The 17,965-nt window shown below is 42.1% G+C and overlaps 1 protein-coding gene across 2 annotated transcripts in view; it reads right to left on the bottom strand.

Annotated features, from left to right (window-relative positions):
- ca9 (carbonic anhydrase IX) overlaps positions 1-17,965 on the bottom strand; it is an 82,853-nt gene that overhangs the window by 8,510 nt on the left and 56,378 nt on the right. For both annotated transcript variants that reach the window (XM_059989536.1, XM_059989535.1), the window contains exons 8-10: positions 14,315-14,444; positions 5,551-5,595; positions 1,337-1,378 (exon numbers count right to left, since the gene is read on the bottom strand). In XM_059989536.1, the coding sequence (XP_059845519.1) occupies positions 1,337-1,378; positions 5,551-5,595; positions 14,315-14,444 (217 nt within the window). The remainder of the gene's footprint in view (positions 1-1,336; positions 1,379-5,550; positions 5,596-14,314; positions 14,445-17,965) is intronic.

The raw sequence follows: 17,965 nt of genomic DNA, 5'->3' as shown, positions 1-17,965 counted from the left end.
CAGGTACATTTTAGGATACGTTTGAAGTTGTATTAAACCAGTTGATTAGACGACTCTAGTTCCTGTCCAAGCTGATGCTAAGTTTATTGATCTACTGAGAAGCTAAACATCCGCAGTGCTTATTCTACAAATAAAATAAATTTTATTTGTTTTTCTATTTTTTATAATTTATGGATACAGTACGGTGACAGGTCCTTCTGGCACAACACAACCACACTGCCCTACTACAACCAAGTGACTTGTTAACCTGCTGACCGGACCTTTGGAATATGGATCAGCAGGAGTAAACGCGCATGGTCACAGAGAGAATGTATGAACTCCTTGTAGACAGCTGTAGAACTGAATCCGGGTTGCTGGCACTGTAATAGTTTTAAGCTAACTGGAACACTACCAAGCCATCAAAATCAGCCAGAAGTTTGACAACATTAAATTTAATTACAGCTGCCTTTTAAAAGAATGGTGATCTGGATGAAATAAGTGAAAAACAAATAAGTAGGGACAGGAGACGGTTATTGGGTCCCTCAATCTTTTTCTACAGCTGGCTCTGATTGTACCCACGCAGGTAATATTCCTATGTGCTTCATACAGAATTGTCTGTGCAACATCTGTATCAGACACAGAGATATCCCTGTCTCTCTGCAATAACCTACTACCCACTTACTTAGCAGGAAAGCTATCTCAACTCTTCTTCCAGTGCCCTTGATGGCTTGTTCCTCTGAGAGCAAAACAACTCTGAGTTTAAGTAAGCAAACTGTTACTGTTCAACTGTGATCATTACAAAGAACAAGCTTAAAGACACAAGAGGCAGTAGTGCATGGATTTAGCATCACATGCTTTCCGGGACTGCTCAAGCTAAAGACTGTGGCTTTATGAGAAAATACTCAACCTCAAAACCTTTAAGATTCTAAGTTACTCTCCCTTTAAACATTCCCCTCATGACTGACCTTCAGCCTTCTGAGGACCCCAGACTTCAATTCATACTAACTAGCCTCCAGGCACCCGAGGAAGTGGATAGTTGCACTGCAGATAAACCCTGTGACTAATTCAAGCCATTATCCTTTAGGCCAAGCGTTCCCAACCTTGGGTAATGGTAGGAGTCCATGGCATAAAAAGGTTGGGAACCCCTGATTTAGACCAGCTGAGCTTACGACCTGGTTCATTCCCACCCAGATTTGCTTTGCAAACTCTGCATTGGATGACAGCAAAAGTTCAGTAGCACGGCCATGGAAAATTATGTCACTTGTGTCATCTTAGGTGTTTATTGCCCTCTACCAAGGTAAGCCTGGAAGGTGCAAATATTAGTATCTTGGGCTTTTAAAGATAAAATCTGGCTTACCTGAATGATTACTGTATGCATTTGGTTCTCCAATGTCTGATCCTGTTAAAACACAAGACAAACTGTCACCTAAAGTGTGAGGGAACAGGCTCAATGGGACAGCAGCTTTCACCCAATATTTACAAAACTATGTACCCAAATGACTGATTAATCCATTCTGAATCCTACAGATTACAGAGACAAGTGAAAAAAATACTGCAGGTGCCAGAGATCATCCAGCAGGCCTAGCAGCTCTGCAGAAACAGAAACTGAGTTAGCTGTTGAGGTCAAACACCCTTCATCAGAACTGGGATAGAATTGTGGGCTATTGATTCTGAGTCATTGCCAACTTCAGTGCTATCTACATAACCTTGCAGGCTCCTGGCAGTAACTCAACCAAATGTGTTCCAAGAATTTGCCTGTTACTAACCTTACAGGCTTCAGCTAGTCAAAGGCAATGGCTTCCACAAGCTTGTAAACGCTTTATCATCATAAAATATTCATCCTCATCTTGAGGCAAAGTTCAAGGTGAGGTTTACTGCCACTATTAACTTATATTGCATCCGACTACTTCATTGTGATGCAGCAAACAGCTCATAAGAACCTCAATGCTTTCACATAAAAAACGCTGTTCCCTTGTTAAATAGCAATAGGTAAATATTTGTAAAACACATAAATATTTCAGCAGCCACATGAATGAACTGGGTGTGTATTTTGAATATTTCATTATCTTAAGCATGACTTTTTTGGGGTAAGTTTAAATATTATATAATATGACCAACTATAATCTTAATTATATTAAGAGTAAGGGACTGTTTTGTTGACTGTGTGCTGTAATGTTATATATTCTGTATTTTTTGTTTTTATATTGCTGATTGTGTGATTTGTTCTATTTTTGCTTGTTGGGGGTTTGATGTTTTTCTTTGAATGAGTTCCATGGTTTTCTTTATTTTGTAGTTGTGTGAGTGAAGATGGAGCTCTGGGTTGTTTACAGCATACATACTTTGATAATAAATGTACTTTGAATCTTTGTAAATATTCTTAGGCTGACATTTTCACATCTGACTCAAGGCATTGAAGCTTATCTTCCTGTGGTTCGGATTCAAGTTCAGGTCAGTTCAACGATTTGCTCTTCCAGTAAAGGCAGGCGTTCTCATGTAGAGTCAGAGAGAGAGATGCAGCACAGAAAGAGGCCTGTTGGACCTTCATCTATGCTGGCCATCAGTCACACATTTACAGTGATCTTACTTTAATCCCATTTTTCAGTTCCCTCCGTATTTTCATCAACAATCCCAGATTCTATTACCTACTTACATATTAGAGGTAATTTACAGTGATCAATTAACTCACAACCCGCAGGTCTTTGGACTGTGTGAGGAAACTGCTCTGGAGGGAAATGACACTGTGATAATCCTAAAGTCAGAATTGTACCAGGATCTCTGGCAACAGCCCCAGTGCCACCAATTCCTATTCTCTTGGTACTTTGATGAATATTGCCCAATCAGCCAACCATACAAATGTAGCTGGTGTGGTTAGGTTGTTGGGAAGGGGGTAGGAAGGAAGCCCGGTGCCTGAACGAGCAGGTGCAGGCCATGAGTCAAAGATAATGATGTGATTAGGGCAGGGAGTGATTCTGGTGTTTAGTACATTGATGAGTGTCCAATGTGGCAGGAATGTTTTTGACATACCTCATTATCAGCCACTCAAAGCACAAATGCCAATTACATCATGAAGGATCCCACCCACCCCACTCACATCAGGGAGGAGGCTACTATGCAGTCACTCCAGGACCACCAGATTCAAAAACAGTTATTTTCTCCAAGCAGTAAAGCTGATCAACACCATCACCCACTAAGCCACCACCACTACTTTATCATTTCCTGTTTGTCATCTTGTGTACAGACACTCCTGTGCATGCCGTCACTTTATGGACATACAGTCGATGTATAGAAGTTATCTTATATATTTACATTATATTTATTGTATTTTTTATTATTGTGTTTTTTATCTTGTGTTTGTTGTGCTGCATTGGATCCGGACTAACAATTATTTCATTCTCCTTTACACTTGTGTACTGGAAGTGACATTAAGCAATCTTGATTTGTGGAAAAGAGAAGGAATTTTAGACATTGTGGATTAAAACCACAATTTTGAATCCATTTTGAATCTATTCTAATTTACACAAGCATGCTAAATGGCTGGAAGTCGTTTAAGAGTTCATTAATGAATCCAAAAGGGGCATTTTAGAATTTGTTTTCAGTCTATTTTGAAGAAAATAAGTTTGATAGGATCATAATCAGGTGCAAAGAAGTGGTGTGGTAGTTTTCATGGTTTCAATGTTCATTCAGAAATCTGGTGGCGGAGGGGAAGAAGCTGTTCCTAAATCATTGAGTGTGTGTCTTCAGGCTCCTGTACCTCCTCCCTAATTGTAGCATTGAGAAGAGGGCATGTCCTGGGTGATCGGGGACCTTAATGATGGATGCCGCCTTTCTGAGGTGTCGCTCCTTGAAGATGTCCTGGATGCTAAGGAGGCTAGTGTCCATGATCGAGCTGACTGAGTTTACAAATTTCTGCAGTTTACTTCAATTCTGTGCAGTTCTTCCCCCAGCCCCAGCCACCCACACCATACAGTGATGCAGCCAGTTACAATACTGTCTACGGTACATCTGTAGAAATTTGTGAGTGTCTTTGGTGATATTCCACATCTCCTCAAACTCGTAATGAAATATAGCGGCTGTCACGCCTTGTTTGTAACTGCATTAGTACGCTGGGCTAGGATAGATCCTCAGAGATGTTGACACCCAGGGACTTGAAATTGGTCACCCTTTCCACTTCTGATCCCTCTATGAGGATTGGTGTGTGTGCCCTTTCTGTGGGTTGATCATCAGAAACCGAATTAGCACAGCAGACAACAAAATATTGAGAATAACATCAGCAAATTTGCTGATGATACTAAGCTGGGTGGCTGGGTGGCAGTGTGACATGTGATGAGGATGTTAGGAGAATTCAGGGTGACTTGGATAGGCTGGGTGAGTGGGCAGATACTTGGCAGATGACATTTAATGTGAATAAGTGTGAGGTTATCCACTTTGGGAGTAAGAACAGGAAGGCAGATTATTATCTGAACGGTGTAAAGTTAGCTAAGGGAGAAATACAAAGAGATCTAGGAGTCCTTGTTCATCAGTCACTGAAGGCAGTGAAGAAGGCTAATGGAATGTTGGCCTTTATTACAAAGGGAATTGAGTACAAGAGCAAGGAAATCCTCTTGCATTTGTACAGAGCCCTGGTGAGACCACACCTGGAGTATTGTGTACAGTTTTGGTCTCCAGGGTTAAGGAAGGACATCCTGGCTGTAGAGGAAGTGCAGCGTAGATTCACAAGGTTAATTCCTGGGATGTCTGGACTGTCTTACGCAGAAAGGTTAGAGAGACTGGGCTTGTACGCACTGGAATTAAGGAGATTGAGAGGGGATCTGATTGAAACATATAAGATTATTAAGGGATTGGACAAGATAGAGGCAGGAAATAGGTTCCAGATGCTGGGAGAGGCCAGTAACAGAGGGCATGGTTTGAGAATAAGGGGTAGGTCATTTAGGACAGAGTTAAGGAAAAACTTCTTCTCCCAGAGAGTTATTGGAGCCGGGAATGCACTGCCTCGGAAGGCAGTGGAGGCCAATTCTCTGGATGCTTTCAAGAAGGAGCTAGATAGGTATCTTATGGATAGGGGAATCAAGGGATATGGGGACAAGGCAGGAATCGAGTATTGATAATAGATGATCAGCCATGATCTCAAAATGGCAGTGCAGGCTCGAAGGGCCGAATGGTCTACTTCTGCACCTATTGTCTATTGTCTATAAAACAATTTGTTATCATCCAGTGTAAGGATGTGGTCAAAATTAGTTCCTTCATCAGTAGTGCTCTGTTGCCCAAAGATAATCCTAGGATGCATTTCTGAGATGGTCCTTGGGCATTGGGACTTGTATATAACCTATCCTTTAATTAATGTTCTCTAATGGATATGCCAACATAAAAGAAAGCTGCTCCCACGACAAGATCTGTTCATGTAACGACGACTCTATATTTTGTATCATTTCTACTTGATACTCAATTTCAAAAAAGTCTTGTTCTATTTTCAGACCATATTCACAAAATAAATACAAGGTGGTATAAAAACTCTGGAACAGTACAGTTGAACTACAATTATTCATGTTTCAGACAGAGTAGGAATCACTGTACCTGATTTGTATTCTCCATCTGGTTCAGCAGCGTCCTCTTTATGAACTGTGGACACAAAACTCTATGTTATTTGAATTGCTAGATGGCGCTCTCGACTGCTTAAGTCAAATTAAATGTTAAAGACGTTTGGTCTGTAAGAGAGGCAAAGTGTTATCTAGTAACAATTAAACGAGCTGAATTTCCATTTGAACCACAATTACATCCCTTTATATTCTCACTTGATTGATTAGAATCAGCTTGTCAAGATAACTGAAGCAAAGTACAAACAGCTAAAAAATTGAAAAAGGATCTAGTGCCTTCCTGCCATATACGACAGATAAACTCTTCTCGGGCTTCCAGCCAGGTACAGGTATTGATTATGGCTTCTGGGGCCACCTGGTAAAGAAAGCCATTGAAATAAATCTAGAGGAAAAGAATTTTAACAAAAACGAAGGTCTCATTCTGAGTCAGAACTGGAAGTCGATTATAAACAAGCTGGGAGAGTGGAAACCTGATTGGATGAGGACTGACCAATCAGGAGGAACAGACGACGGGATAACTACCACTGGGCTAGATATGCCCAGGCATCATCTCGGATGAAGAAGGCAGAGTTTGTCATCAAAACTTCAGTTGTAATCAACTCCTGTGCCCAGCTGGAAGCCTGAGAAGAGTTTATTAGCTAAAAGATTATTAAATTTGCATTTTACCTTTTAGTGACTAAATTTAACTGATCGTACTTGTATTAATCATTCTGATAAAGGAGATCTCATTAGTGGTGTGTTACAGCAGTTCTCCAGTTTGTCTCCTATCCTCACCTGTCCCTTCCTCATCAAACAGAAACCCCCATCCCCTTTTGTCCACAGCAGAGTTAATTTTGGAAGGTTCATGGAAAAGCAATGGGAGTGATGGAGTAGACCTTTCCGATTTTATGTCTGGTTTATCCAAGGTGTATAAATGGAAACTGCAATGGAATGGAAACCTGACATAGACCGGGGGGGGGGGGGGACTTCCAAACTTGTATTCTCGTTTCCAACCTCCTTTTTCCACCCAGCAGACTTGCATCTTCGTTCCATCCACAACAAGCAGGATTTCCTGGTGGTCGACCATTTTAATTCCACTCCTCATTCCCATTCCAACCATGGTTCACGGTCTACTCTACAGCCAAGATGAGGCCACTCTCAAGTTGGAGAAATAATACCTCTTATTTTGTCTGGGTAGCCTCCAACCTGACGACATGAATATCAATTTCTCTAACTTCTGGCAATTTCTCTCCCACCCCCCACTCTCTTTTCCATTCCCCATTCTGGTTCTCCTCTTACCCTTCTCTTCTCCTCACGTACCTGTCACCTCCCTCTGGTGCTCCTCCTACATCCCTTTCTCCAATGCTCCACACTCGTCTCCTATCAGATTCCTTCTTCTTCAGCCCTTTATCTTTTCCACCTAACATCTCCCAGCTTCTCACTTTATTTCCTGCCCCCATCCACTTGTGTTGCCCCTCACCTTCTAGCTTTTGCCCTTTTCCCTCCCACCATCTTCTTATTTTGGATTCTTCCCCCTTCCTTCCCCATCCTGATGGAATGGACTCAGCCAGAAATACCAGCTCTTTATTCCTCTCCATGGACGCTATCTGACATGCTTAGTACCTCCATCACTTTGTATGTGTTTAATGGAATAACTATTTTTAGGTGTTGTCTCAATGCAAACACATGACAAATCTTGTTTAAACATTGCTTAATCATACTTAATATGTCACAGTTTCAAAATTCTGTAGAACTTAGATTGAGTGCCTATTTGATTTCTTCCTTTAAAAATCAGATTAACGATTATTTCATATAATTGTTTCCTTTAGAATTCCAGTGTAGGGATTCAGATCGGTTAGTGACACGAGTTTCAAGGTGAATCATTCACTGTTCTAGATTCAAGACCCATTGCCTCACTATGGACAACCAAAGAGGCAAGTCTAAATAATTTAATGGCTGAGGAAGCAAAATGCAGAGAGAATCTACTGGACTGTTATAAAAGAACCAAACATTCACAGTTCAAAATTGATTCATTATCAATGTACGTACAGTATGTTTCACCATATACTACTCTAAAATTTATTTTCTTGCAAGCGTTCAGAGTAGAATCAATGAAAAACGTTTCGTGTAATTGAAGAAGTTTTCACTGCATGAGCAAGGATCCCACTAAAACTTAGCTGGAACTTAAATTGTAACAATAAAACAATCCTGCTTTATTTCCTCCCTTTTGTAGGAGACTCGCCCAGGCTTTGGGATATATTATGTTTTCTGGGCAAGTTTGTACTTAAACACAATGGAAGCTGGAATTGAGTAAGGTTTACCCAGAGTGTTGAAACAGAATGCAAATTAAGCAACACACCCAGTCATTTCAACCAAAGGTCAAGTCTGTTAAAGGCATTGTAAAAATTATAGATTCTGAGTCACAATTTGGTAAAAGTGTACAAATCATGGGCGATTTTCTCATTCACACATTAAACTATATTTATAGCTGATGATTAGAAGGGGTGTGGAAAGCATAAAGGGTTATAATATCACAATAAAAATTAATCTATATCTGCTTACTAGTGCTGTACATAATTAATGACTATTATTTTAGCTAATAACTGTATGAATGATCCCATTAAATGCCATGAGGCATGTTAAAGGTGATAAAGATAGTGAATCTGACCAGTAGCTCATTCACCCCAGATTTAATCAAGTTGGTTTCTGCTCTGCACTTTGCCTGTTGGCCTCAGCCTCTGCAGTAACTGTGCTGTGGTGGGTGGCTTCATCAACCCTGACAGTCGACAATGCTTCGCTTTATAGATGCTGCCTGGCCTGCTGTGTTCCACCAGCATTTTGTGTGCTGCTTCATCAACCCTGTGTTGAGGAAGTGCAATTTCAGGGCGCCTCTTCATTTCCAGTTGTGACCCGTGTTAATAAGGGAACGGAATTGCGTGGGGGACAAGGTCTGCCTTTGGTTATGGCCAGTGTTGCTTGTCCGTGCCTATGGCACCTTGAGGAGACTGTTTCAAAGACCCAGCCGAAGTGTGACTGGCCTAACAGGCCTCATATATGCTGTATGTTTCATATGACCAGTGATCCGATCAGGGGCAGAAGCTGATGTAAGAGGGTTTCTTCTTTTGTGGGGTTTTTTTTTGATTAACATATGCAGTAACAAAGGAACCCCCTTACACAAAAAAAACCCACAAAAGAAGAAACCCCCTGACACTGATACAGATGAAAGCAACAAGAGTTAATATTGGGGTGGCATGGTAGCATGGCAGCCCACGTAACGCTTTACAGCGCCAGCAATCAGGGTTCAATTCCCGCCATTGTCTATAAGGAATTTGCAGATACTTCTGTGACCGTGTGGGTTTCCTCCAGGTGCTCGAGTCTCCTATCAAATTCCAAAGATGTATGGGTTTATCAACGGTTAGTAAATTGTGGGCATGCTACGTTGCTGCAAACCACGCATTGTACTGTATGGTTTGATAGTTCGATGCGCTTGTGGCAAATATTCTTTGAAAATCTTTATATTAAAAATGAACTTCCAGAAGCTCAGCCAGCAGAAGTGCTGGACGCAGGTTCAATTGTAACATTTAAGCAAAGTTTGGATGGGTAGATGGATGAGAGGAATGGAGGACTATAGTCCGGGTGCAGGTATAAAGATAAAGATTAATTTTATTTGTGACATGTACATCAAGGCATACAGTGAAATGCATCATTTTACATCAGATGAAATCAGTGAAGGTTGTGTTGTGAAGCCCACAAGTGTCGCCAAGTGTCCAGCACCAAGATAGTGTGCCCTCGACATTACCAGCTTTTGGAATGTGGAGGAAACTGAGGGACCCAGAGGAAACCCTTGTGGTCTTGGGGAGAATGTACAAACTCCTTACAGACAGCAGTGGGAATTGAACCTTTACCTTATGCTGAAAGTATTGCATTGACTGCTCTGCCAAACATAGGTATATTGGACGAGGCAGGCTGGCATGGACCAGATGGGCTAAAGGACCGGTCTCTGGGCTGCAGAGCTCTATAACTCTATGACTCTAAATGGACAGAAATTCTGCAGCACCAGGGCAACAAATGGTGCGTCAGGTTCACTGAGGTTACCAGTAATCATCATCACTGCTTCTCCTCCCTGTACAGTTGTAGCAGGTCACAGTCACGCTGCCTGGGGGATAATCACCTGGGATCGATCTCCCCATTGCAGCTGAATTTTCCACAGAGAATGGAGGAGCAGCACCAAGATGGGGATGGGGGGGAGGAGGTATTTGTGTGGAGGCAGTCAATAAAGTGTGAGAAAAGTCTGGGGTCATCACTGTAGGAAGTGGAGAATGACTGCTGCCATCGGTAGATGAATGGAGGATAAGGGAACGTGGGGTACTTCCCTTAGAGAAAGAAAGAAGGTAACATTTTGATTTCAGGGCAATGAGGGCATGAAGTACTTCCACACAATAAACTAATGGGCACTATTTATAGTGAGCACTTTGAGAATGAACTCCACCGTGATTGGGCCCTGAAGTGAAAGAGTTGTTCAGTGGCCTTCCTTTTCCTTTCTACTCACCTGGGATACCTGGGAACACCACTACTTGAAAATCCTCCTCCAAGTCACCCACCATCCTGACTTGGGAACATATCATTGTTGCTGGGTCAAAGTCATGGAATTCCCCCCTTAAACAGCACTGTGGGTGTACCTACACCTCGGGGACTGCAGCTCATCACCACCTTCTCAAGGGCAACTAGGGATGGACAATAAATGCTAGCTTAGCTGTTGACAGCCACATCCCATAAATGAATAAATTTTTAAAAACTTTGGCTTTCAAGATCTTTTGAGGAATGAAGCTCCCATTTCACAGGCGTCACCTTCAGAGAGAAGATGAATCTGAACAAGAACCAAAGCACAGGGAGACAGACTAGGCCTGATAAAAGCAACATGGTTTGAGAGCTGCACACACAAGATGCTGGAGGAACTCAGCAGGCCAGGAGCATCTATGGAAAAGAGTAAACAGTTGATTATTTCGGGCCAAGACCCTTCATCAGGACTGGAGAAAAAAAGATGAGAAGCTAGAGAAAGAAGGTGAGGGGAGGGGAGGAAGAAGTAGAAGGTATTAGTCGATAGATGAAACCAGGAGAGGAGGAGGGATGAAACAAAGAGCTAGGAATTCAATTGGTGAAAGAGATAAAGGGCTGGAGAATAGGGAATCTGATAGGAATGGACAGAAGGCCGTGGAAGAAAGAACAAGGGGAGGAACACCAGGGGGAGGTGATGGGCAAGTAAGGAGATAGGTTTGAGGGGGAAATGGGAAAGGGGAATGGTGAAGAGGGGGTGGGTCATTACCAGAAGTTCGAGATATTGATGTTCATGCCATTTGGTTGTGGTCCCTTTCTCTTTCTTCCATGGCCTTCTGTCCTCTCCTATCAGATTCCCCCTTCTCCAGCCCTTGATATCTTTAAACAATCAACTCCCCAGCTCTTTACCTCATACCTCCCCCTTTCCTGGTTTCACCTATCATCTACCTCCTTGTATTTCTTCCTCCCTTCCCCCCACCTTCTTACTCTGACCTCATCTTCTTTTCTCCAGTTCCGATGAAGGGTCTCAGTCCAAAACGTCGACTATTTACTCTTTTCCATAGATGCTGCCTGGCCTGCTGAGTTCCTTCAGCATTTTCCATGTATTGCTTAGATTTCCAGCATCAAGGAGATTTTCTCTTGTTTGTGATGGTTCAAAAGCTGCCATTAAAGTACATTTTCCCTCATTAATGTCAACATATACACTACAGATGGCTCCCAAGGTATTGGAAGTGATCCGGACATTTATTTTCAGAGGGTGGTGTTGCATTGCGAGGGCAAGCAGGTAGAGGACCATTATTTTGCAGACATTGAGTGAAAGGCCATTTTCTTGTATGCTTGAGTGAGGCATTGATAATGAAGCGTAGTTTCTGACCATGTGCAAGTATAAACATTGTTCACTGAGCTATCATATAAAGCCAAAGTTAGTGTGACATCAATGTCCCAGCACAGCCTTTGGCCTTCTGAGGAAAATAATGTCTGAAGTTCAAGACTGCAAACCTGCACTAAGCTCATGGCCTACTGGACGGGAGTTGCTGGCTTCCTGAATGCTTCTACCCACAACAGCTAAGTCCTCAATACCATCAACACTACCTCCAGAATGATCCTCCACATCCATAAGCAGGATAAGTGAACGAACATCAGCGTCCTTTCCCAAGACAATGCCCTCAGCATTACGCTCACTTAGCTACTACATTCCCTGATAAAAAGTACCCAATTTATTCTCTTTGTCAGAATCTTTCAGATAATAGCACATGGGGTTCAGATCTGTCACCAGAAAACTTGCTGTTCAATGGAGAATCGAGAAATTCTGCAGACCAAAGCAGAACACAAACTATTGAAGGAAACCCAATGGGTCAGCCAGCCTCCATGGGTGGACAATGTTTCGGGTTGAGATCCTTCATCCGTAATGGAGAGAAAGAAGGGAGATAGCCAATATATAAATGCGGAGGGACGAGGAGGAGCAAGAGCTGTGGGGTGGGGGGGGGGGAGCAGGAATTGATAGGCAGATGGAGGAAGAGAGTGTGTGCAATGGCCTGAGAAGTTGGGAGGAATTGGGTGGAATTGCCAAAGGGCTGGAGATGGTGGAATCTGGTAGGAGAGAAAGGGGAGCATGGACTCAAGGGAGAGAGATGGGGAAGGGAAAGGTTGTTGTGGGGGATGGTGCCAGTGGTTGGAGAGTGAAGTTGATGGGAAGATGAAGAGGATGGAGAAGGGGAAAATGTTATGGTTATTAGGGTGGGGGGGCGGGAGCCAGAAAGAAAGTTTAACAGGCTGGAGAACTTAGTGTTCTTGCCACCAGGTTGTAGGCTGGCCAGGTGGAATACAAAGATCTTTTCTTCTAGCTTGTGTTAAGTTTCATCTTAAAGTTGGTTGTTAGACAGTGAGGAGACACGCCTCCAAGAGAAGCCCAACCAAAGTTGGCAGCGTTAGCTGGAGTTATGCTGAAGCACTTCACAACTAACTACGGCTCTTTCCTGGTTAGGGAACATTCACTTAATGATTCTAACTTTAACAAAGGGTTGGATCTAATTTAATTTGCTGCTTAACAAAGGTTTCATTCATGACAGTAAAGAGTAGGGAACGTATTTGGACAAACACAGCACTGTGAAACCAATAACATTTTAACTGTCCTTTTGATTGGGTCAATGGGAGGGAATCTGAAAGAAACAAGCTGTATAAAATGGGAACGAGGGAGAGTGGAAATTAAACTCTTAAGCATTCAGGAACAAGAGAAAATCTGCAGATGTTAGAAGTCCAGGCAACACACTTGAAATGCTGGAGGAACTCAGCAGACAGGCACAATCTATGGAGAAGAGTACAGTCGACGTTACAGGTCGAGACTCTTCAGCAGGTGCGGGGTAAAAAGTCCAGCCGAAGGGGCTCGGGCCATAACATCGACTGTACTCTTCTTCCACAGTTGTGGCCTGGCCTGCTGAGTTCCTCCAGCATTTTCTGTGTGTCTCTTAAGCATCAGTGTACTTCCAGCTGGGAACACTAGCTATAGGATAAATGACTTGTATGCTTCAGCTTCTCTACGCAGGGACAGGTGGCCTTTGGTTTACTCCAGCCTGACTGGGAGAAGATTGACTGATTTCTGACTTCATGTAAAAAGGTTGACTGTACTCTGCATGCCAAGTCAAGTCAAGTCATTTTTTATTGTCATTTCGATCATAACTGCTGGTACATTACACAGTAAAAACGCGACAAGGTTTTTCAGGACCATGGTGCTACATGAAACAGTACAAAAACTACACTTTATATCCTCACATCCACTCATTGGCTAGATAATTTCTTTTTGTAGGTTATTTCCACAGTCAAATGTTTTTTTTTCCTATCAAACACATGCCCCTCCTTGCGGCTTAAATGCTTTTTTTATGTCTCCTTTCCAGTTCTGAGAAGGGTCCTCTCAACCTCATCGCTGTTTCTTTTCTCAAAGATGCATCTGGCCTGCTGAGTGTTTCCTGAATTTCTCTGACACGTTCACGATTTATGTTCACATACTGGTTCATTTTGTGTTTATAGTATTTACTCTGTCATTAACTTCAGGAGATCGTATAAAAAACAAAATATTCCTTCCTTCATTACAGCAGGTGACTTAAATATTAACTATCTTTTGGATGGATTGTTAAATGCTCTAAAATTTTGAAGGAGGTTGATAACAATGTGAACATTTAAACAGACTTCCATTTAGAACCAATCTTCTGCTACCAAACCTGGGTAAACAAGCTCTTTTCATGATTTTCTTTGAATGTTTGTGTGAACAAACTACTGTACATTTAAAACTTACTGATATAAAGTAGATTGTAATGTTCAGGACTTTTCTCACACATTTTGCATAAAACAGATTTCTGTATTTAAAAGAAAGTATTACAAAATGTTATCAGATAAGCCTTAATGGTGATAAATTGAAATATTTGTTCTCAAAGAAGGGAAAAAAGTGCCCACCTTTTCCTAAGCTGTCTACGTCTGAGGTCACAACAAAATGATTCATTACATTCTTAGGAAATTCAGAAAATTTTCCTCCCTCCATTGAGTCAGAGATATCCGCAGTCTGAGAAAAGTTTTCCTTATTCTCTATCACCAGGTATCAAATACAGTAGTGCATTATATCCCAGAAAGGTGAGTGAATCTCGTTTGACCTAAAAGTGACCTGAGCTGAAACTCAAACAAACAGAAGAGCTTAAGGGCTTAATCATAAATTTACTTACTCATTCTTCTTGAAGCCAGTGTTGCTGAAAATGAAGAATACACATTCCTTCCATTGAGTGGTTGGACAAGTCGGAAGTTAGACTCCAAAGTGTGTTGGTCCGTCTTTAAACTGGTCTCTAATTTGTACAGCTGGAGCAAGGAGAGGGTAGAGCTTCAATAACTGTTCACAGATAAAATGGAGCTTTGGTAATTATTGTCAGGTGACCGCAATACATCTTCAACACGTTAAACACTGTCAGTTGAACGGCAATGGCTCACTGTTAAAGCAATAATATATTATTTGCAACTTACATATTTTCCTTTAAGGTACAAAAACACAGCTGGGAAAATGGTCCAGCCATGGATTACAAATGTCTTTATTGGTCAATAATATGCCTCTTGAGTTCTAGATTCAGTTGATAGATTATTGAAAGGCCAAGATAGAGTGGACTCAGAGAATCTAGAACTAGAGGGCACAGCCTCAGAAGAAAAGGGTGTTACTTTAGAAAAGAGATTAGGAAGAATTTCTTTAGCCAAACTGAGGTAAATATGTGAAATTCATTGCTACATATGGCTGTGGAAGCCAAGTCACTGGGTATATCTAAGGTGGAGCTTGACAGGTGTCAAAGAGAAGGCTGGAGAATTAGGGTTGAAAGAGAAAACAATTCACCTAAGATCGAATGGTAGGGTAGACTTGATGGGCCAAATGACCTAATTTTGCTCCTGTGCTTTATTAAATATAGCATTAAATTTAGAGTTTATAAAATTGCCCGGACTCAGAAAAGGGCAATCAAGAAGTTGACAAAGGAAGGGAAAATAAAATGTAGGAGTAAGTGCTCAAGAAACAAAATATAAACGCTGAGAGCTTACATAGGAATGTAAAAAGAAAATGAACAGTAAAGGCAAATATAGCACTATAGGTAGAGCAGCTGTCTCACAGTGTCAGTGTCTGATCTAACCTCTGGTGCTGTCTGTGTGGGCTTTGTGCAACTATCCTTTCCCTGGCTATCCATTCCACTAGGCAGAACTGGGTATGGAAACTGCCTCCAACCTTGATGCACCATCAATAACTCTCGGAGATGTGAGTTAAGGTAGGCTTTTATTAGCTGGAAGAAAGCACTATCAGCAGCAAGAGACCACCACACAACATCCTGGAGACTGAGGGAGGAGCAGTGCCTCCAATCGCCTTTATACTGGGGTCTGTGGGAGGAGCCACAGGAGCAGTCAGCCGGGGGTGGGAGACGTATCCAGACAGGTATATGTAGTTCACGACAAACCTGACAGCATGAACATCCATTTCTCTAACCTCTGGCAAGTTCTACCGCCCCCCCCCCCCTTTCCTCTTATTCCATTTCCTATTCTGGCTCTCCTCTTACCCCTTCTCTTCACTTTCCCTGCCCATTCCCTCCCTCTGGTGTTCCTCCTCAGTCCCTTTCTCCCACTGTCCACCCTTTTTCAGCCTTCAGCTTTTCCACTATTACCTCCCAGTGTATCTCCTCATCCCCCCTCCCCCTCACCTGTTCTCACCTATCACCTACCAGCTTGTACTGCTTCCATTTCCCCCTCCTTCTTCCCCTTCCTTTCCAGTTCTGATGAAGAACTCAGACTAAAATATCAACAGCTTATTCACCTCCATAGATGATAGCTGACCCGCTGAGTTCCTCCAGCATTTTGTGTGTGTTGCTATCTAAACTGTCTGTCAGTTTGGCCCATGTGGGGATGAATGCATGACACAGGCTTCCTGGAAGAATGAAAGGAAAGTGCTGCCAAGAAACTGTGATTGCAAAATTTCGGAGGCACATGAGAATGAAGTGTTATTGACCATGTGCAGGCAGATGGGATCAGTGAAAATTGGCACTGACATCATAAACCAAAGAGAAACTTTCCTGCGGCTGTACGGTTCTATGTTCTGTGACATTGGACACCATGTAAACTTTCTGATGTCTGAAAACCACCTGTAAGCTGTTGAGGAAGTGGAAATATTTTATACTCAAAGACGTGGGTCACAAGTGTGTGTGTGTGTGTGCGTGTGTGCGTGTGTGTGTGTGTGTGTGTGTGTGTGTGTGTGTGTGTGTGTGTGTGTGTGTGTGTGTGTGTGTGTGTGTGTGTGTGCGTGTGTGTCTACATTTGAGGGGGTGGGGTGGTCAAATATAGAAAACGTACCAAGTAATTTAGTAATTTCAGAGGGAGTGCAGACATGAACACCATAAGGTTGCTGGGTGGAATACCAGCCAAGTTTAATGCCAGGAATCTGACTGAACAGCCAGATGAACTGAGAGTGTGGATTAGCATAAAGGAATATGATATTGTTACTTTAAAAGTGTCAATGAAAGAAGGACAAAGACAGACAACTGAACATTCTGGAATATGGAATCTGAGTGGGGTGGGGGGTGCGGGAGAATGAAAAGAAGAGGTGCAATATAAGATTGATTGAAGAGTTTATTATTGCAGTAATATGGTAACATATCTGAGAAGACTCCTCAATATGGATCAAAATTGGAAATAAAATGGGTACTTATGTTGTAGGGAGTCTACTAAAGGGCTCCTAAGAGTCAGCAGGGGTATATAAGGAAATCACATAGGTAAAACAATAATGTCATTATAGTAGGGAGCAGAACATTGGGATTGCCTTTGTATGAAAGACTTTAAAGGGGTAGAGTTTTTAAAGTCAAAGTCATGTTTACGGTCATGCACAAGTACGTGTATGTACATGAGCAACGAAAAACTTATTTGCAGCAGCATCACAGGCACATAGCATTACATAAGCCTCATTCACAAGAAAAACATAAATTAAACATAGATAAAATACAAGTTTACAGGAAATAATGTAATTAGAACAGCAAAAGTTCATTAATGCAAAGTGATCAAAGTGATTTTGTGCTGCTAAACTGTTGTGATTAGCGTTGTACTTACTGGTTCAAGAACCAAATTTATTTTTAGTTTATTTCAAGATACAGCCCAACAAGCCACACTGCCCAACAACTGCCCAGCAACCCATTTATTAAACCCAGTCTAATCACAAGGCAATTTGCAAGAACCAATTAATTTGCTAATTGGTATGTCTTCGGACTGTGGGAGGAAATTGGAGCACCCAGCGGAAACCCATGCGCTCACAGGAAGAATATACAGATGCAGGGATCGAACTCCGAACTCCAATGCCCTGAGCTGCAATAGCATTGCAATAAGCACTACTCTTCTGAGGAATCCCAGTAGTTAAAGGGAAGTAACTGTTCTTGAAGCTGGTGATGTGGGACTTCAGGCTTATGTACTTCCTGTCAGTTGGGACTATAAGGGGATGGCATAGCCCAGATGAAGGTGATCTTTGATGATGGATGTTGCCTACTTGTAGATGCACCCCTAGTGGAGAGAGATGTGTCCACAATGAGTTCGCTAGACTCTGTAGCTTATATTCCTGTGTGTTTGAATTGTCATACTAGACCCAATCAACCAGTCAGAACACCTTCAACAGTACATCTGTAGAAATTTAATTCTATTTCTCTTCCCAGTGGTGAAGCGTTTTAATTCCGAGCCCCATTCCCATTCCAACATTTTGGCCCCCTTGTGCCAAGATGAGACCACCCACGGGGTGGAGGAGCTGGACCTTATATTCCAACTGGGTAGCCTCCAACCTGATGGCATAAATATCAATTTCTCCTTCTGGTAAACAAATG

Source organism: Hypanus sabinus, chromosome 14 (genome assembly GCF_030144855.1).
Source record: "Hypanus sabinus isolate sHypSab1 chromosome 14, sHypSab1.hap1, whole genome shotgun sequence".
Classification (NCBI taxonomy): Eukaryota; Metazoa; Chordata; class Chondrichthyes; order Myliobatiformes; family Dasyatidae; genus Hypanus; species Hypanus sabinus.
The sequence above is the reverse complement of the archived record's forward strand: the minus strand, read 5'-3'. Positions and strand labels throughout refer to the sequence as shown.